Source organism: Buteo buteo, chromosome 5 (assembly GCF_964188355.1).
Source record: "Buteo buteo chromosome 5, bButBut1.hap1.1, whole genome shotgun sequence".
NCBI lineage: Eukaryota > Metazoa > Chordata > Aves > Accipitriformes > Accipitridae > Buteo > Buteo buteo.
Window position 1 is genome coordinate 18,916,879 of NC_134175.1, and position 21,699 is coordinate 18,938,577.

The 21,699-nt window shown below is 39.9% G+C and overlaps 1 protein-coding gene across 1 annotated transcript; it reads right to left on the reverse strand.

Moving 5' to 3' along the window:
- Positions 1-3,068: 3,068 nt before the first annotated feature.
- On the reverse strand, positions 3,069-20,817 carry SLC40A1 (solute carrier family 40 member 1). The gene is made up of 8 exons (XM_075027978.1): positions 20,542-20,817; positions 20,193-20,260; positions 15,547-15,706; positions 14,578-14,693; positions 14,127-14,253; positions 10,072-10,314; positions 7,522-8,187; positions 3,069-6,361 (listed from the first exon to the last, which is right to left on the reverse strand). The coding sequence occupies exons 1-8, from the start codon at positions 20,585-20,587 to the stop codon at positions 6,042-6,044; spliced, it is 1,746 nt and encodes a 581-aa protein (XP_074884079.1). The 5' UTR covers positions 20,588-20,817; the 3' UTR covers positions 3,069-6,041.
- Between the last annotated feature and the right edge of the window lie 882 nt (positions 20,818-21,699).

Genomic DNA, 21,699 nt, shown 5'->3' on the forward strand with positions numbered 1-21,699 from the left:
TGTTCGTCCTGTCAGCTGGCTAATGAATCCCTGAGCACTTCGGGGCCCATTGCACACACATCACTCCTGAGGATCAGGCAGAGCACATGCTCTACTTTGCTCTGCTGATAGAACAGGGAGAGGGGAGCACTGCGAGGAGACCTTGTGGAAGAGCCAGGATTACACAAGACGGATAGGAGCTACAGTTATTGCAGCTGTGGGTGTGTAGGGACCCAGAACACATACACAGACAAACCCATGCTTCGTTAGTTCTGCCACTTGAGGAAGAACTTATTTTCAGACTCTGGTATGGTGTCATTGGGATGCGGATATCCTGTATATTGTCTTTCCCCTGACTGAAGTGGACAACGGCTTACTGTAAACAAAGCAGGTGTGTTTTCTAAGCCAATCTGTACAGCTTTAACGAGTGTTTTGCTGTTTGGGGTGGTTTTTTTGGTCTTAGATACCTATTGAAGTTCTAACAGCAGCATCTAGTGTACATTGTCTTTGCCTTATCTGCCAAAGGAGAAGAATCAGATTTTCTAAACATAAGTAACTTCCCATGCATTTACAAAGGATTAAGAACTCTTAGCTCTGCATGTTTGAAAACAGATTGCTCCATCACTCTATACCTAGAATAAGAGTGGAAAGCACATGGCTGCGTGCTTCTCTCGTGACCGAATGCAATAAAGTTTAACTAGAAAGAAATATTGACCCACACATGGATAAGCTGAAGTATTTGAAAAAGCATTATTGAACAGCATGCACTTTGTCCATGCACTTTGCAAGCCTCTAAGCAAACATCCTTGTTCAGTTTTTCCTGCCCTTCAGAGTTGCAAAATATAGTCTGTCTTATTTAAAGCAGAAGCTAGAGGCATAGTCTTACTCCAGGAATAAAATACTTCTAATCCTACAGTGATTATTACACCATGCAGTTAACAGCACCCGCAAGCAAAAAAAAAAGAATGTGCGAGTACAGGGGGCAAGAAAATAAGAACTATTACTCTAATACCTACTATTAGCTTCTCTAGTACTAAGTATTTGAAAAAGGTATGAATGCAGAGTACAGCACAATATATTCCTGGAGGACCTGAAAATAGGCCCATCTTGAGGCAGATAAAAAAGCATTATCACCTCCACAGTGCTAGATATAGAAAAGCTAGATCTATTAGTTGCACTCTTCTTAGCAGAAACAATCTTTACTCTTAATTACTTCAGCTTTTCTTGTAATCTTGTATTGTTTCAAAGGTATGAAAAGCCTATAACTTAGCACTGACTCAGTAATATCTGCTAGTTTTTAATACTAAAAAGCAGTACAAATTATTATTTTAAATGAGTCTGGAATTGCTTGTTCATTTCTATTACAGAACGTTTGGTTTCTTTATGAAGCTTTACCTGCAATTGTGATCCTTTGTAAACTAAGAGTTTAAATATATGCTTCGCAAAAGTAGTTGTGTAGGAGGCTGTGAAAGAAGCCTCTGTCCAGCAGTAAAGTTGTTAACACTATGACATGAAAAGATGAGATCTTTGACAGTGATCACTGAGGGAACACTCTGCCAACTTATGAGGGAAATGAGCTAACTCTGCTAACCCGGGACATATACACCATATATGTTGTAGAAACAAAGACAGCAGTAACTGTAACATTTTAAAACTACTAGGTATGAACCTACTTACTCTTTTGGAATTTCTAAGAGAGTTTTCTCATTAAAGAAACAGAAAATAGTTTAAATTGAAGGGACTGAGTTCACTCTATCCTTTTCCTTTAACAAGATTCAATTTTCAATCCCTGTATCATCAGTGGTCAGTTTAAGAAAACCCTTTTGAAAATAAAAGCAATTAAATATTCCAGAGCAAAATAATAAAATCTGTAATATGCAATATACATTGCCTTCCACAGGCAGGGTTGATTTCTCAACTACCTAGTAAGCAAAGTAGTGCAACAAGCAAGTAAACAGAGTGGTAGCTATCTTCTATCATTCCACCTTTGGTTGCTGAGCACTGAATTTCACAGGATCTTAGAAAACTCAAAACTTTCCAAAATGTGAACACCTAAGTAAAGGAAAACAGTGAAACCATCAAATGGTAAGTTGTGAAGAGCCTTCTTCAGTAAACAAAAGTGTTCTTTATCCATTAAGTACACTACACAATGCCATTCATGATTCCTTTTCTTTATATGTACAGGGGTGGATCAGTTAACTACATTTTCAAGTCAGTATTCTAACACTTTTCTTTGTTTCTAAGTGACAGTGAAGGTGGTAAACATTCCTAAAAATTAAAATTGGTAATCTGAATTTAACATTGACGTTTTGGTAGCTCTTATTAAAGCAGCACATCACTTGCCCTAATGCTACCAAGCCTGATACATGCAATACAGCCTGTAGTTTTAACTCACTACATTCTAATTCCCATAAGGGAATAACATGGTAATAATGTAACTGGGGACAACCCATGAAGGTATTTTTCTAGGAAAACCTCTAGTTCAAAGAGGAATCAGTTCAGGGAAATCCTAGTGAATGAGCACAGCATCCTTCCACAGATCGATTCATCACACAAGCATATCCTCAATACATGTAACAATAAGCAGTCCTGTGTAAAATACTCAACTGAAGTACTTTTCAAGACTAAAACCAGAATATTAAAAGTATCACATTTATTTGTGACCACTCTTATGCCTAGTGTTCTCACCTATAGGTTGCTGCTACAGAAGGTCATAATCTCAAATTCTGTATGGTAAAAAGATGACTGGGAAGGTAAAATAATTTGCTTTCTAATGCTCAGTAAGTAAATACACAAAACCACTATGTCACCAATGCTGGTCCTGGGCTGAATTTGTAAGACCACAACTTCACCATCACCTATTATGTCTTAAGTTACCACTGTGGATAGTAAATAAAAATCAGTTCACTAAAGATAGAGCTATAGGGTCACTGAAAGGCTTTTACTACACTCATTTGCTTCTTCCTCAATGCTATTTGTTTGTGCTTCATGGCTGTTTACATCCCATCACTACAGAAAACCTTTATCTACAGGGTCCATCCTAAATATAGCAAACTGAGATGCCCACAAACTGAATAATACAGGACAAATAAGGTTTTTATGCAAATTTATTCATTAGCTTTAACAATAGTAATACATAAATCAATACTATGTCCAGCATAAGGTTGTGTAATAAAATAGGCTATTCAGGTAAGATTGATTTCTAGTGCGTACATTTTAAGGGCAGTTTTCATCCAAATTGGACACATTAAAAAAAAATAAATAAATACAAGGCCAAAAATGCTTACTTAATGAAAGTCCTGCTAAGTAAGACTTCAGGCTCCACATTGCTTCAAAGCACTAATCAGTACAGGTGTCTGCGTACATCTTAGACTTATACACAAATGGGTTGTGCTCAAGCAGCATACATTTTTTGATATCTCAGACCAATACATACAAGGTTTCCAATTTAGACCTCCTTATTCCTCTTAAAGCTAGCATCCACCTTTCTTCTTTCTCTTTTAGGATTGTCTTGCCTTCCAGCTGTGTATGTGCACACATGAACCCTAGCAACATTACGCATACAAAATACAAAGGTTCAGTCCCCTCCCAATACTACTTTTTTGGCTTGAGGTCCAGACTGCACTATCTAGTGGAACTATTTATGAAACAAATTGCTACTCAAGTAAGACTACATAGCTCGGGGTGGGGGGAAGGGGGGTGGTGGTGGAAAGACTTTGGGGACATGGTATGCTCCCAGCTCTTATTTGTTATGTTTTTTGAGCTCTCTAGACTTCAGGAGTACATCCTCTCTGGGATGTGTGGTGCTTAGTGCTACAACATTAAGCTTTAGGCACACCGGGTTCTGTAGGCCATAGACAGCCCACAAGAAGCTCCATTTTCAGCTTTGTTTCCCTAATGGTCAGTGAGTCCAATATACGCAGTGGCATTCAGATGTTCATCAAAGTGCAGTATAGAGGCATTCACTGACATTTGGGCTACCTTTATTTATATTCAGCAATATTAAAATCTGGTCCCAGTTTAGATTAGATACCCATGAGAAAACATATTTGGCAAATCAGAGGTATTTTATTTTCTAGTGTATGTATCACATGCTGTATAGGCTATCGTTTGGGCATATTTATTCTACAAATCTAGATAAGCTTGTTTTATTTGCCTTCTGACTTTTAAATTCTGCTGATGGCAAAATTCCCTTTTCCTTAAGAAGTTATACTCAGGACTGAGTCACAAATTTTAAAACTACTCTAATTTACATATTTTACTTCATTATATCAAAACAAAACTCAAAAGCTTGGTCAAAAGTATAAACACTTATAAACCTAGTGAAAATATCCCTGAGAAACTTTCAGTAACATAGCAGTAATGATTTGGTCCATCAGAGGAGAAGAATTGTTACATCCAGTTATTGAACACTGAGGGTTACAAGTACATTGGTTGTACAGTGGATTCCCATTCATTCACTTTCACTCCTCTTACAAAATACTGTATCTGAGACAAAAGCCACTAGAGGTTTTTTACATTCTATTTAGTTTGATATATAACTTCATCATTACAAATTTTAAGATGAATGGCCTAGATTCAGCCCTGATGTAACACCTTTAATGTCAATGGAGTTCACACACTTACATTGCAGGGTTGAAGTCTGGCAACACAGATGACTGTGTGAAGGACAGTACCTAAAATAACAAAACCTTAAAAGTTACAGAGGATACTTTTCACAAGTTGCTGACGTATGTTTTTGCATACTTCTTATTTTGAAAGCAAAATATTTTACAAAGATTTAAGTTTAGAAGTCATACTGTCATGCCATAGGAAAACTCAGAACACTACCAGGTTCAACACTACTGAGAAAGCAAAGTACATAGAGTAGTTTCCACAAAAGTGCACATACGGTTAATGACTATGGAAGTACTGTGTTAGTACATGTGCAAGATTAAAAAAAAAGCAAGAAATTCTTGAAAATCAGAGGGATATATCATTCTTCATTGCTCTCAAGTTGCTTTAGAGGGCCACACAGTCCAACATCTCCTTGTTTTAGTGGTATTTTAGAACAAACTAAGTCAAAATTCACCTACATGTAAATCAGATAAATGCGAGTATCCACTTTTTAACTTCTTTTGTGTGGCATACTAATAGTTTTCCAATACATCAGGCTTTAATAGGGTTTCTGAAAACAATAGCATTCAAAAATAAAGCTGCTTGTACTCTGAGGCAAAAACTAAGTTAGCCCTAGACTTTATCTTTCTGTACCAGTACTCCTGACCTTAGCACTTTCTGCTACATCAAACCTGAGCAGACCTGTCATTTGCAATTAAAAAAGCCATGCTTTATAATGTTACATCAATAGCTTCTGCTAAAATGAGGCTATGTTTAACTTTATGAAGTGCAAAAAAAGTGTAATACATATCTTGTACCTAGCACTTGTCTAATTTGTAAGGAAACATGCAAAAAAACTACAAAGGTGTTTCTGTAAAGTTAAACCAAAACAGACAGAATACTAAAAAGATATTTTGAGAAAACATTGGAACTTAAGAGTCTGCTTAAGGAACCCAAGAAGGACATTTATATCAATTTGAGCAGATAGGGGAGCAGAACTGTTTATGGTAAGGGAAAAACAGAGAAAAAAACCACAAAACCAAATACTGTGTTTCAAGTTATTTTGAAGCAACTAAAAAAAAAAACCCTTTCATTTTGCTCAGTGAGCACAAGAATTGTTTAGAATTCATGAACAAATTGAGTATGTACAACCACTAAACAGTATCACTGTGGGAGTCAGTGACAGAAACTCAACATTATTTTTGTGATCAAATACTAGATGCATGACTTGTGGGGATCCTTTGAAACACCACCTGCCAAGATCCAACTACATTGTTCTCTGCCAAATATGAAACATTTTTACAGGGTCACCATAAGGTGAATTTTAGGTCTCTTGGGACAGCTTCCTCAAACAGCTAAGTTATGCATTCAACTCTACAGAAACACCTTAGACAGGGTCACAAAAGGCAGCATATGTGTTTAACTGTGACATTTGGGTAGCAAGTAAGTAAAAGAAATGGATCCTTTCAGACAGTAGATGTATTACCAGGTGGTGAACTGTCAGAGACTGCTTTGGGATCAGGAGTGCAACAAACAAAAAGTTGTTTTCCCAAGCTTTTTTGGGCAAATCTGAAGTACATTATGTGACCCATTGCAACAAAAGATACAGAAATAAGCACCAGTAAGCCAAAAGCTTCAGGGTTCGGGGCCAAGATGACCATGATGAAGTGCAGCAAATCAAGAAGATAATTCATGGAGTTTTGGACACCGTTTATGATCCCTCTTTCAGATTCTACCACATTTTCTTGGAGCAACTGTGTGACAGTCAAATCAAAGGACCAAAGGCCTATGGAGAGAAAAAACAGTTATCCATACAACTGGGCTTCTCACGCTAAGCTTTCATTACTGGCACAATTCAATTCACACTTCCAAACACTCACTTCTGCCAAAAATGCACAGGACAAGCTAGCCTCTTGTCAGACTAGAATAGATTTCACACTGACAGTCAAGAGCAATTTATTTTCCCTTTACTAATATTTCCTGAAATAATACATACAGCTTAACACACTAACTTGCCTGTCACATCTTGCTTCAACATGTCTATCAAGTTAACAATGTTTTGCTTACCTGTTCCTTATTTAAATAGCTGTTTTACAGCTATTCACACATGTATTCATGCTAGCTACAATTGCTAAGGTTTGCATGATGTTTGCAAAAACAAACACATTTTAAACTACGCAGAATACATAATTTACAACAGTCTCAGTTGACACTAGCTTCTATACTGTTCTAGTCCATTAATGATTCAGTTTTAAAAGTTTATCGTGCAAGCAAAATTAATACATGTGAATCAAGTATTTTATTCCTCCAAAATTCAGCAAAAGCTGCAGAAATGGAGTACAAAAATTTTACAAATTAGAATTACTGTTCATTACATTTATGTATTTGACTGCCTGTTCTTGTTGACAGATACTAGTACTACATTAACCAGCAATTCCTCAAAAAATTTAGCTGTCATCCAAATCAAAGTTTCTTCTAAAATTCTTTACTGGTCACAAGTTTAAAAGTTAGACAATTTATTTAATGAATGCATTAATTTAGTAACTGCTAGGTTTGAAGGTTTTCATAGCAGATGTGCTTAGTTCTGTTTCCTATTAACAAATGGTTTTATTTGGTTGTGAAGGAAGATCACTTAGAGATGAGCATTCCAAAAGACAAGTTGCATTCATCTCCAAATGTGGTAACTTTTCTCCTATTAGCGATATATGATATGCAAGAAATTAGTGCTGCAGTCTCTGCAATGGCGACACTATTGCAAAATCACTTCATTTTTATGTGAAGTGTAATGAATTAGCCTTAGAAATTATATTAACGCTTCAACTGTAGCCTAAAATCCTAAATTCGGTTGACAGGCACTGTAATTTTTAGAATTAAAAGAATTAATTTTAGAATTAAAATTAAAATTCTAAAAATTAGAACAGATTTTAATAGAGACGTAATACTTACCAACTCTAGCAGCAATGACTCCTGCAAACAGGAGACTAACAGAGATTAAAGGCACAGGCTCAGGACTCATCTCTGGGTCGCTGTCAGCAGGAGTAGTAGACCCGTTTAACAAGTTGGGCATTCCAGTTACAAAAACCATTTCAGGCTTATCTTCTGGAGATGCTATAGTAGGTAATGGTTCACTTTCAAACAGCCTGGCACTGATGTCAGCAAATGGGGAAACAGTCAAATCCAGAGGACTTCCAGGCATGAACACAGAGATGGCACATAAGACCAGACAAGCAAATTGAGCAATTCCAGAAATAAGGCCCGTGCGAATCAGGCCACATTTGCGACGAAGCCAAGTGAAAGCTACTGTTCCCATAATTCCAGTGACTGCCGAGGCACCCATCAGGAGGCTTAGCACAGAGCCACTCAAACCCTGAGTGTATGCATAGCCTGTAGTAATACAATCAAAGCCCAGAACAGTCATATACAGAAATGCAAGACCCATGCCTGCAAGAAACACCGGCTGGTTGTAGTATGCAACCCATCCATCACGAAACGTGATGAAAGGTTCAGCAATCCGGGCAGCACAGCTGATTTCCTTCTCCTGTTGGGGCTCAAAGCCAGTTACATCTTTCTCAACAATTAACTGCACTCCTTCAGCAGGTTTCACATCACTCTCTGTAAACAGAAATGTAACTGTTAGATACAGTCCTGCCTGGAAAGTGCAGTGTAAACAGTGTAAATTGTTTGCAGTTAGTTCACTGCTGCAGAAGTGTATCAGTTAAATTCTGCAATCGTCCTTCCTCTGATTACTTAAATGTTTTAAAGTGTCCTTAAATCCCATACATATAGTAAGATGAAGTAAAGTTTATTCCTATCAATATAAAGTCCTGTTTATTTAATTAAACTGTAGTAGGAGGAAGCATAGCCTACTTCTTTTCAATAGACTTGTGACTGAATGCTCCATTTCCATAAAGAAATTATTAATGAATGCCAATGTTAGTTGGCATTTTAACATAGTGCACTTAAACATACAAGTCTAACCACAGAAAGTAGGGAGTACTTAAAACATCTGTCAGTATCTCATGTCATGGTAGAAGAACCAAGGCAGAGATGCTTGCTGAAGCCTACCAAAGCCAAAAGCTTTCAAAACTTGACTTAAAATCTCAGACTATGCTTTTTTACAGCTCCATTTTCACTCTAACATAGGTGAAAGGCACTTCCACTGGTCACAAACTAAAATCCAAAAAACCCACAGCAGTATTTAGATTAGTAATGTGGATAGAAACTATACCAACATTTGGATGCCCGAGCAGTGGTTTTACCCTGTCAAGTTTGAAAAAGAACTCCACATACAGCAGGACACATGAAGCATTTCTGCAACTTTTCAAAATGCAAGTCTTCTACTGAAATCAGAATACTGCATTAGCAAAGATTAAGAAACATTTCCTACATACTGACATTTGCTAAATGCTTCATTCTTCAGGAGCATTCAAGAGCCAGTTGCAAAGCTATAGAGCCTTCCATGCTCTTTATCTTGCTCCCCTCCCCATCTTAGGCTGCCATCAGCCTAGTCCAATAGCTTACTGGACCAGCTATTACCACAATGGATCTGCTGGCTGGGAAGAAGATATATCTCTTCAGCACTTTTAATAGCAGCCTCCTATGTCACTATATATTGAGCAAAGAACAGATTGCTAGCTAGCTTTTAGAGAAAAAACAGGATTTTTTTTTATAATCTTTAAAAAAAACCCAACAAACCACAACATGTTGTAGTTGGGACCCCATAGCTGAGCTTTCAGTAGTATTCACATACTGCTACCTTAAAAACAGGAAAACGTTTGTTTTGTATTCTAGTATCTGACATTTCAAATACCTCATTACAAAAAGTCTGTTTCTGAACAATTTTAATTTCTGGTATTAAGACTACCTAAAGTGATGTTTTCAGTAAGTAGTAAAGTAATCAATTTTAAGGTTGCATATAGTCATAGCCATCTACACTGCAAATTCCAGTTCTTCAGCTTGGCCAAGGAAGCAGAGTAGAGGGTCAAAGTAGATTTTTCTCCACTATTTCCTGCAGCATGTGGCACTCATTGAAGCATGCCAGACTAGAAATATTACCATCTATTTTACAACCTCCTGAAAGCCTGTTAGTACTATGAGTAAGTAGACACGAATTAGCAAGAAGGAGTCCTACACAGGCCGTTTTGCTTGTAGACACTACAGAGCAAAGGGCTTTGTCAGCTTATTAGCTATGGTATAGATGGACATGAGCATTCCTCTTGATCAGCCCTAATAGCAGGGCAGACTTACTCTAAAGGATTAATTAAGAGGAGAGAATTCATTCTTTGGCTGCATTTTATGGGATTCCTCAAATAGCTGCACAAAGTATTGTTACTTAGATTACAGTCTCTGGTATCTATATCCAAAACCTCCAAGCTATGAGTATAAAGCTATATAGCCTCAAAGCAGTGTCTGTAGAAGACAACAGTCAACACTTCAGTTTGACTGATATAGTGAATATACTGTGAATTCGAACAGTTACTTCTGTGTTTTCAGTACCTTTCTTTACATTCAGCTGTTTCAGTTCCGATTCCTCAACTTTTGCACATTTGAGAGCCAGAGTAGGGGTTTTCTGATAAACCTTCCAGAGCAGCAGATATTCCACACACATCGACATCAGGTTCCAGCCAGAAATGAATCCACAGCCAATCATCGGGGAGCCAAATGTCATTATCTGACCAACTGCCATTGGGGCCAAGATATTGGTCAACTGATCAATTCTTCTTATTGTGGCATTCATATCTGTCAGAAATTATTTGTTAATATGAAATAATTGCTGAACACTTACAGTGAAATATTCACTAACATAATTGAGGATTGCACACATATACACATCAAGCTAAGAAGTCTTGCTCTAGCTGTAACTGGTTCCAGCAGGAGCAGGAGTTAGACTGCTAACCAGAGGCACCTTTAGAGTGTCCCAATGTTTAAGTTTACTGCAACAAACCAGAGTGTTTGTAAGCCAAATCCTACTCCTGCCAGTTTTGCCTGCACAAGGTCTTCCAGGTTTAGCATGCTGGGTTTACAGTGGACGTGTACTCCTGCAGGTAAAACTGTTAGTCATGAGATCAGATTACCCTTACATCCTAGTGACTTTATGGACTCCTAAGCATATCTCTGTAACATTCAAACCTAGCATGTACAACTCCAGACATTAATAGGAATCTCATATGGTAGAATTCTTTCCTGTAGAGGTAATTTTTGCATCTACTATCTCCCAATGCTGCACCAGGTATTTCTTGATCTCCTCCATTTACTTATAACTGGTGACCACAGTAGCCACTGCGATAGCAGCAGATATTTGAAATGGCTTTAAATTTCCTTATTGAGTCACACTGGTTGATGGCAGTTGTAGGCATTCTCAGAACTTACCAAGCAAAGTCCTCACTCCTCTCTGTTCCACACTCTGATGTATACAGTCGAAACAAGCAGCCCATTCTTAGCATGAATGCATCTTCCATTTACTGGTAGGGGATGTCTCACCCTCCCCATCTTATCTGCTTTAGTGTCTTTACACCCACTGGGCTCCTGTAAGTTTCCAGTTAATGGTGCCATTATTCCACCCCTAAAAGCTGCTAGATGCTCAATGATTTTGCACATCAGGGCTTCATGCTGCTTAGAAGTACATCCCAAACCCATTTCAGAGTCCTCTTATGAAATCAGAGCATTTGAAGGGCAAGTGAAACTGTATACCAGTATGAAGCTGCTTTTCTGAATCTGTAGAGAATTACTCATTGCCATTCAAAGAAATGTTTAGGTTATTCTAATTAGAATTCAAAGTGAATTAAATGTTAACTATTTGACTGAGGGTTAACTGAGTAAGTTATATACTTGCATAATATTTGTCTTTGGAAATTCCCAGAACTAAGCTTTGTTTTTTGAGTTATTTGAGGAAGGCTAATATTTCCACTCAGGAAAGGTACAAAGTAAAAGTGAATGGAAAAATTAAACCAAGGACAATGAAGAAGGGGAAGCCAAGACAAGTTTTTACTTTCCTATTTCACTAACTTAACTAAGGCTCCTCTCTGAAGAAAGGTAAGAGTGCAGAGATGGACAACAGTATTTGCTGCAAAGTCAGTGCTGGCATTTAGTTTTTTAAATTAAGGAATTTCCACAGTGTCCAAGATATATTATGATTAAACACATAGCAACCCTATTCAGCCTGAAAGAGATCCTTTAGATAGATCTGTTGAACTAAGGTGCTTAGTTCAGTGGGGTTTTTTGTTTGTAAATTAAGTTACAAGAGAATTTAGAGTAACCTCTTGCCTGATTTTTCAGTACAGAATTGTACAGAAGTGGTCATACAATTCTATCTGAGATCATGAAGCAGTACAGAGGCAGGACTGCCTCCCATGCAGCAGTTCTCTGCAGGTGTGGTCTGTACCTCATCTCATGTGTAGTTAAGTAGTACAGGGATTGGGGAGATGATTTGCTGAATAAGATCTACCACAAGAAGAAAGGTTAATGAGAAACATTCGAACTTTAAGGCTTTTACGGATAGATGGTATTTTTCTCCTTGTGATTCACACACATAAAGAAAGTTAACCTGTACTGCTGCTCTACAAAAGGCATGACCTAAAAAGGCACTGCAAGGTCAAAATAAAAGACTATGGTGGAAAATGAAAATGGAAAATGAAAGCAAAACACTTTTCATGCCTGTAATTAAGAACTAGCCTCTCCTGGATGAGATGGGGAAATAAGATTCCTTCACTGGAGATAAACATAAAGAATAAATCTGCAACACAGGATTCAAATCGCTACAAGGACTCCGGCATGTAAACTGAACTTTATGGGCAATTTAGGCAGTTTCATATAAAATTAAGAGTCCAGAACCTGACACGCTGCTTAGGCCTGGAGGTATCTAAATTCCACAAGTGTCAGACTTAAAACTTTAGTCCCAGAGTTACTTTAGTGAGCTATAAATGTCTTGGCAATGTTAAGCTGCTCTGTGCCTTGTTTGCACTTCAGTATCAGTTCCTCTATCTGGGACAGCTTAAGTCCCCTTATAGGGTTGATTCAGAGCCCATATAGCCTGCCCAAGTTCATCGCAAAAAATGCTGCTTGCCACACTGTCCGTTACAATCGGAGCAGCAGCATAGCCAAAGATCAATCATACATTCCTTGGTGTGAATGGCCTTGTGGCTAGGAGTACCCCCCAGCAAAGGAGACTCAGGTTCAATGCATCCTTGGGGAGGATCCCAAACAATCTTTCACATCCAAGTAGTGTCATGACTACCAAGCTTCAGTAGAATTTGAATGGTGTCCTGGTTTCAGCTGGGATAGAGTTAACTGTCTTCCCAGTAGCTGGTACAGTGCTATGTTCTGAGTTCTGTATGTGAAGAATGTTGATAACACTGATGTTTTCAGTTGCTGCTCAGTAGTGTTTAGACTAAGTCAAGGATTTTTCAGCTTCTCATGCCCAGCCAGGGCACAAGAAGTTGGCACAGGACACAGCCAGGGCACCTGACCCAAACTGGCCAACGGTGTATTCCATACCATGGGACGTCCCATCTAGTTTAGGAACTGGGAAGTGGGGGCAGGGAATCGCCGCTCGGGGACTGGCTGGGTGTCAGTCGGCGGGTGGTGAGCAATTGCCCTGCGCATCATTTGTACATTCCAATCCTTTTATTACTACTGTTGTCATTTTATTAGTGTTATCATTATCATTATTAGTTTCTTCTTTTCTGTTCTATTAAACCGTTCTTATCTCAACCCAGGAGTTTTATTTCTTTTCCTGATTTTCTCCCCCATCCCACTGGGTGGGGGGGGAGTGAGTGAGTGGCTGCATGGTGCTTAGTTGCTGGCTGGGGTTAAACCACGACAAATGGGAACTCATTCTCTCTCCTAATAACACCATGCCACTGGGCAAGAAAGGGGAAAAAAAGGAAAAATATTTACCAGGCAAAAAAGAAGGTTAAGTCTGTAGTCTAATATCAAAGGTACAAAATGTCAAAAGAATAGAGTTTTCAGTTCCAACTCTAGAAAAGTGTTTACAGCTTTGAGTTGGACATCTAATGCTAGAAAAGTGCAACATTTCCAATGTATCTGCACGCACAGCATTTCCTATTGGCAATTTCCTGATCCACCTACTTTACTGTTCTGGACTTCATTCTCATGTACCTTTTTCTTTGATCCTTATGTGAGGAGCCCAGTTACGCAACAGTTTTCTGTTTCATTCCAGGGACCTAAAAATAAAGTATTGCAACACTTGGCCTGGAAGTTAAATAGCTTTTCTATTAAACACTGGTTATTTGATTTAAGAGTGTGGTGTATGTTTATTTTGTTCAGCAAGAATAAAGTTCTCCTGACAAACCTGCAGTAGGACTAAAAGGAGGACAAAACAAGTTTAGGGATGCCTAACTGAATTGTAATTACACACTCTTAGTGAGTGTAGTCCAGAGCAGGGAAGAGGAAAGTGAAGGTTACCCTTTTTACCTGCTGTTTTCTCATAATATCTGGAACTCAAAGACATGCTGACCTCTGTAAAACTCTAGTCTAAAAATCAAGCTTGGAAAGTAAGACATTTAAGATATTAAAAAGGCAACATATTTCACCTGCCAGTTTGCTTCTGTCTTCCCCTGCAACCACAACAATCCAGTCCCTCTGAATTGTGATCGCTGTGGCAGTGCTGGCCAAATTGGCAATATTTGCTATAGTGATAACCAGGATATAGCACATCGTCTAGAGAAATGGGGGGAAAGAGTTACAAGGTGAGAAAATTGATGAAGGGAGATCTCCACTCCTACCCTGTACGGCAAGACACTTTTACATTTGAATCCATACATTTTAGTGTTATTGTTCAGTCAAAACTAGACTAAGTCTACTTTAAAATTCCTGACAGAAAACAATCACCTCTGTTTACCCAGCTAGCTCAAAGTTTCATTTGCCAGTTTTAGCTCCCAGGAATGTCTAAACAGACTAGAGAGAAAAATAAAAATTCAGTCTCCCATGCTCCCCAAAGTTTCTTTTTAAGTTAATTCCTTATTAACAAGTTCAAGCACTCACAAGAAGCCATCCATGATATAAGGTCAAAAGCTGTGTCTTAAACAAGAAGATAATCATCAGGATAATACCACACAGGATTACAGATGCATTCTGTACAACCAAGGATGTCTGGGCCACTGTTTCAAATCAAAACAGAGAGCAACAGTTAAGAACATAAGAATGAGCTAAGTATAAGCTTAAGGAGGTTCTAATTAAGGAACATGCACGGATTCTTTAAAATATTTTTATTTTTCTATTCTGCCCCCAAAATATAAGTGGTAAAACTATACTTCATATTAGATTTTGAATCTTCCATTGTCTTAAAGAAACAAATTAATGTCTGATGTAACTTCACAGATATTAACAATTTAGAGTCCAAGTAGGTCTTTTCTCAATCAAAACCCAAACTGTACCTGTTTAAGTGCTGACATTATTTTTAAAGCGGTAAAAACAAAACTTGGCTTGAGTCTCTAAAATTCACCTTCAGCATACCATGGAAGTGATGTTATTTTGTAAACTCTTGGAAAGTAAAACTGTGTATGAAGAACTTGATGCCATGTTATTTATAAACAGACTAGAGCATACATATTTAAAATATGTATAATGCAAATGCAGTGAGTGTTTACACTTAAGTGGAAGATGTTTGGATCCAGAGAGAAGACAACAAATAATGCAAGTGTATGTTAGTATTCGACTGTAAAGAACGTGGTTTATAGTCCTTCAAGTTATGTGCTTTTTACCTTTTGCATTTCTGCACATCATACAGGTTTAGCCTGAGTAGTGGACATATTGTGACATAAAACTGTTTTCCTCCTGTCTTTTACACTATCTCTGTATAATCATTACCACTCTGAAACACTACCCTTCCTTAAAAAAAACCCGAGCAAGCCCCGTTCTTGTATTTGACTTGAGAAGTTAACTCTATCAGCTTTATCTTTTTACATTAATTTGATGCATTCTTAAGTAAATAACCTGCTCTAGGCATCTAACCTTTGAGCCTGGAGTTCTTGTCCACCCAGTCTCCAATAATGGCTCCCAGGAGAAGAACTGATCCCGCCACAACCAGTCCATAAACTGCAGTCAGGAGTAAGCTGTTTCCATAAAGTTCAACCAGGAATACAGACACAGCAAAATGCCACATACGATCTCCCTTTAAGAGTAACAAAGAGTATATACACAACATTACTATTTGCACTTTGCAAGCACACAAGTTGACTATTTCACTAATGCCTCAACAAAAGACAGTATTAACATAAAAGTTTGTTACACATGCAGGGGTGGGGAGTGTGTGTGGGGGTGTCTGGGTTTTTGTTGTGGCTTGGTTTGTTGGGTTTTTTTTTAATTTGGGGGTTGGTGTTTTTTGATGACTACATCCTGTCACCATTGATTTTCTCCCAGTATCACCAAGATCATCTGTGGAGATCAAGCACAGCATTACAGCTTGTAGTACGACATCAAAAATCCCAGATATTTTCTATTATAATATTACAGGACAAAGTCTGTTACCAGCCACATCCAACAAGCCTCAGAAAGCTTACACAGATTCTCCAGCACAGATCAAGTATTAGCAACAGATTTATTGACTACCGATACTATTTAAATAACTTTAAGACAGCAGTTTGCTCTTAGACAATCAAAGCTTAAATGCTGCTTTAAAACACAAGAGCCAGTCAAGCCAAAGCAAGTCATAATACAATTCAGGATAGACGGGTAGATAATGGGTAAATCAATGAAGCTGGTATCCTAAATGTTAACTCAAGTTGCTGAAGTCAACAGACTTAAGCATTGGCATATTAGCAAGAGGTAGAATATCAGAGCTCGTTTAACCTATTGCAAACTCATTGCTAGTTCAACTTATTTAGCCTGTTGCTAGTTTAACCTAGTGCTTAGAACACAAAATTTTCATGTTCTGATACCACTTACTACAGGTAAAAAAAAAGAAACCCAAAATGCTAAACATGTCCAAGTGAAGTAATTTTCATATTATTCAAAGCATTTTTAGGTTTGCTACCAAACAGACCTGTGGCTTGCTAATGAATCCATCAAGGTTTTACGTTGTCACATGATGGGAGTCCACATTTCACTTTATTTCTAAACATATTACAAATGTAGTGTATCTGCATGTAGCATGTATCTGCACTATAGAAAATACTTTATGCAATCAATAACAAAGCAGATTAATAGAAATAATTCATACTCTTATAGGGCATGCAGTTTGTTTAATAAGGGTCCCTAATATTAGTCTTTTATAAACCAAACATGAAACCATTTTCTTCTGCAGCCTTACCTTAAATAAGCAATTGCTATGTCATACAGTGAATAGCACACATTTCTAAGGGCCTCAAATATTCTGAAGGGCTGGGGGAGGTATAACATAAAAGCACTTTTGAAAAGCAAAGTCTGCCAAATCTAACATACCATAACATAGCAATCAAGAGATACATAAAAAGCATGCTATTTGGAGGGTCAAAATAATTGCAAAGTTTGATTAAAGTCTCCAGTGTAGTATAGATGCACAAAAGGAATTCGCCTTCTAATGTTATTAAAGTTCTCTGAAGGAAATTTCTTCAAACACTATAATGTTTAAACATTCGTGTTTGTTTCCTTAGCCATAGGCAGAAAAAAATTACATCCCAATCATGTGGGAAGACAAATTTCACTTGTTCAAGGAAAAGCTCTGGGTATTTTCTATGTTTTTTTAACTAAAACCAATGAAAAAAATGCAAATAGAAGCATGATCAGCTTAGACATGCCCTCTCATATCTAATAAACCAGTTTTCACTCTCCAGAGACACCTAAAGTTTCCTGTAAAATATGTTCCACTTTCATTCCATGGTTAGTAGAAGTACATAGAAAGTATTCTAGAAATGAAAACATGAGGATATAATTTCCCAAGTCAAGCATTCACTTAAACTTAATATGACCTGAGTTACCTCTTTACTGAATTCCTCTTAAAATGCATCCGGGTGGATTAACTGTGTTTTGATTATCCTGGGAACCTGTTTATTAAGCTAGAAAAATAATCCAAAAGAGTACTTTCACATTAAAGTTTCATAACAGAAGTTTGTTGGGTTTTTTTCCTTTATGCAGAGATGTTTCAGTTACTGAATCCTGACACCATGAAAGTGGCATTTTAAATAAAAAATGGAAGCATGTGAAAGTCTCTGCTAGCCACTACTGTCAGAGCAAAAACCCTGATCTCACTTGAAACTAACAGGAAGATTCCTTTGACTCCAGTGCGATCATCCATTTAAGGAGCCTGTGAACTCTGTTCAACCTTATCCAACACATTTACCCAGAGATTTTGATCAGGCCAAGCCACATAGATAATTTTGGGGGTAACTAAAGCTGTTCCAAGCTGGAAGCATGAGTTTCTTTCAGGAATTAAAACCCAGTAAGAGCAAGCAAAGATAAATTAGTGTCACAGAAGAACAGTATTAGTGAATTACAGAGGTTTGAAGCAGGTATTTAATTTCAAGCTAAGATCTACTGAAATTTAAGCAGTAAATATTGCCTTCAGAAACGGGCAAAGCCTTGATCATAGATATTTAATCCCACTTTAAAACATCTCCAAAGTGTGGATACTTCAACTCTTTCAAGTAAATAACTACAGCCGTTTAGCCTCACCATCCTTTTAAAGATGGTTCTTGCTCTTCTGTCATTATGATTATCCTTATAACCATCTCAGACTGAATGCATACAATCCCATCTCAGAACTGAAGCCAATAAGTCAAGCAGTAGCCAGGCTACTACCTACTGACAGGCCTCCTGAGCTCTGAGTGGCACAGATGAGGCTGGGAAGTTGCAACTGACCTCCTGGCAAGCATTAGGCCTGGCACCAACAAAGTGAACCCAGTTTCATTCTGCTCTTTCTTGACTGCCACGCGATAGACAGTAATGAATTAAAAACATAAAGGCAATAGCATAAGGTCTGAGACTCCAGTTCAGCAGAGCAGTCCTGCCTCTTAAGATCACTGAGGCCAAGCACACATTCAAATGCTTTACTGAACAAGAGCCTAAGACATAGTCTAGACTTTGTTCAAATCTGAAGAGTTGTGGAGATGTGACACATTTAATCATTCACAGCTTCTCTCTGTATTTGGGAATGGCTTAGTAGCACAGAGACCAAATTCGTGGTCTCAATTACAGCAAAACCACATTTCTATCAGGTTTTGTATTGCGGACATAGCCATTTTAGAACAAAGATGATTCATTACTTTGAGTTCTGAAGATTAAGGTGCTTGTTTATTGTTCCTGCTAGCAAAAACATTCAGACTACAGGAACACTAAAGCTCAGGAGATATAAAAGGTGCAGTCCTGCACCCAGTTCTGTCAAAATAAGCTGTATTTCTGTTGCATCAGCAGGTTTGGTTGGGGTTTTTTTGAGTCAAGATTTTCGGCACAAAAGAAAACACACTGGGACAAGGAGCATACTATTAATATTGCTAAACAGCTCAATAGACATCTTGCAGTCTAATGGTTGTTACGGTGTGCGACATCGCTTTCAAACTCTGTCACCTTTACTCACGTACCCTGAGAGCAGTCCCACTGCTGAGTTTTGAAACACTCGTCAGAGAGGAGTAAGCAGGGTTTGCCAAATTGCCAGTTAGGCACTTTGTGGGCATTACTGACAAAAACTGTTGCAGGTAACAACCCTGGCCTCTGAAAAGCAGTGAGCCAAATAGAAACATCACCACTGAGCTCCTTCGATAATATCAATAATTGCTAAAGTATTGCACTTGTTTAAACAAGCGTTTGGTACCACTCCAAGCCTTCTCCCATTAACAGAAACATCAGTATGACCTCTCAGGTTAGTGAAAGCGAAGAGCTGGGAAAGTTAGCATGCAACGTTGTAACTGTATATCGGCCACTTGTTCACTGCTATACAAAGCACACATTAAACCGGTCCAAATCCAGGCCTAAAGACAAAACAGGGAATATTAGGGAGGAAGCTTTCCACTTGTTTTTGAATCAAGCCAAACGGATGGAGTCTTAAGACTGTGTTATAAGTCACATATATCCTTAATTTCATTATATGGATTAGAACCAGATTGTCTATTTTTAGTGCGTATTTTAAGATTTTTTTTTTAGTATGCTTCAAGTGAGTAAAAACTGGTATAGTAAGTTATGTCAGTACAGAAGGAAAGCATTTCAGAAGGCAAACATTTTGACAGAAAACAAGACACCTCCTGACACTCTCAACAGGTTTGCTAGTGAGTGGCAGTAAAAGGTCCATTCTAAGCATTGAGTATTTCCCATTAGTAAGTATACAAGTCCTTCAAATACATGTTGCAATGGACTGTGTTCCATTCGGCTGTGGACTATGTTTCATTTCTTTCGCTCAGAACTTACTCTACAAGGAGCCTCACCGGGTCTGTAGTTACTTAAACAGGTACAGAACCAGGCCCTCAGGAAACTGAGTCCCGCACTACCCCACCGCAATGAAAACTGAACCTACTGCAACATACCACGTAAAGATTACGAAGACTCTTAACAGCGAGGTGCTGTAACGAAACCTCCGTCTTCGTGGTGGCGTGCCATTTTGTGAAGATTTTGGGGGAAGTACCGATAACGCCCAGGCAAGTCGCAGCCAGGTTAACAAAATCCTACTTCTACCAGGCCGGTATCTTACTTACCCAAGTGGACAGCGCATGTCCAAGATAAAGAAGAAACTTTGCAGACATAAAATAGGCAACCACAGATCCTAAACGAGAGACAAGAAACAAACGCTAAAGGAGGCTCGGGCACACCCGCCGCGTTTCGGCACACGGCGGGTCCCACCGGCCGCCCCGGAGGAACCCAACACCGCTTCCAGAGCGAAGCCGCCACCGGGACACGCCGCCTCTCGGGGCGGCGGCTACCGCGGCCGGAGCCCGCCGGCCTCGGCGGGGCCTCCCTCGCGCGCCCCTCGCCCCCCGCCCCGCTCCGCGCCCGGCCACCGAGCGAGAGGCGCCCCGGCCGCCGCCGCCGCCGCCGCGCACTGACCGCAGCCCCGCCGCCGCTCGCCCGCCGGCTCCGCTCCCCGCGCCATGCCGGTCCGCTCAGCCGCTGCCAGAGCCCGGTGCCGAGAGGAGGCGGGGGGACGCGCGGCTTCGCTCCGTGTTGCCTTCCCCGACTTAGCTAGCACTGTAGCTGAAGTCGGAAAGCCTTAGCCTTATGCGGCCGCGGGCGGCTGGGGACGCTCCGCCGCGGAGGGGTGGGGGGGCCGAGCGCCCTGCGACGCCCGGCTCGCTCTGCGGGGCCGCGGCTGCCGGAGGCGCTGACGCGTCGGGCTCGGGGCTGCGCCGCGCACCGCCCTTTGTAGGCGGCCGCGGACACCGCCCCCGCCCGGCCCGCCCCCGGGGCGGCCCCCGGCCCGACAGCGCCCGTGCCCGGCCGGCCGGGAGCAGGGGCCCGCGGGGCAGGGCCGCCGCGCAGCCCCGGGGGCGGCGGGGGCCGGGCTGCCCGCGGTCAGGTGCTGGCCCCCCAGCAGCCGCGAGAGCCGCCGAAAAAGCGTCAGGACGCGCTTTCGGTGTTGTGGGCCACAAGTGTTCTTCCTTTGGCTTGGCTCTTCTTTGTCGCCCTTTTGTGTTTTCCGACCTTTTAAAAAATGCCAAGTTCCCGAATGTTCAGACGCATCCAGAAGCTGGGCTTGCCAGACAAGCACCACATACCGCCAGGCTGTGGCTGAAACGCCTGCAAATGACGGTGCTCCCGATTCATGGCTTTCAGAAAAAAACAAACCAAGGTACCAAATTTTGAGCTGTTCAGCTGAAAGCGCCTTCTGTTGCAATGGAGGTGGTGCAGACTCAGCCATTCGATGCTGGCTCAGGCTGTCTGCTTCACATCGAGTATCCCAGTTCTGACCGTAAATACTTATTTTGCACCCCGTGTGACCTACTTTTGGTGTTGACCACCGGCAAAACCTGCATTTTTACAGAACTTGAAAAACGGTCAAAATGTACAATAGCGTCGTTTTTTTAAGGATCCAGTGAAAATAATCAAGAAGTATCTGTCCTTGCGCTTCAGAAAACATAAATTATTGCTCTCGGCTGCCAGAGCTGAGAGGATTTTTTCATTGCGTAATACTGCAAAGTTCCCTCCTGCGTGTGTAAAATTGCTTTTGGTTTGGGGTTTTTTTTCCTCCCCCAAGTATATAGGCCA

Coding starts and splice junctions, on each gene's coding strand:
- SLC40A1 (XM_075027978.1), bottom strand. CDS start 20,587: ATGGCGCGGGGAGCGGAGCCGGCGGGCGAGCGGCGGCGGGGCTGCG. Junction 14,254..14,577: donor TATATCATGGATGGCTTCTT/GTGAGTGCTTGA, acceptor CCATTTCTCTAG/ACGATGTGCTATATCCTGGT. Junction 8,188..10,071: donor ACAGCTGAATGTAAAGAAAG/GTACTGAAAACA, acceptor TTCTGTTTACAG/AGAGTGATGTGAAACCTGCT.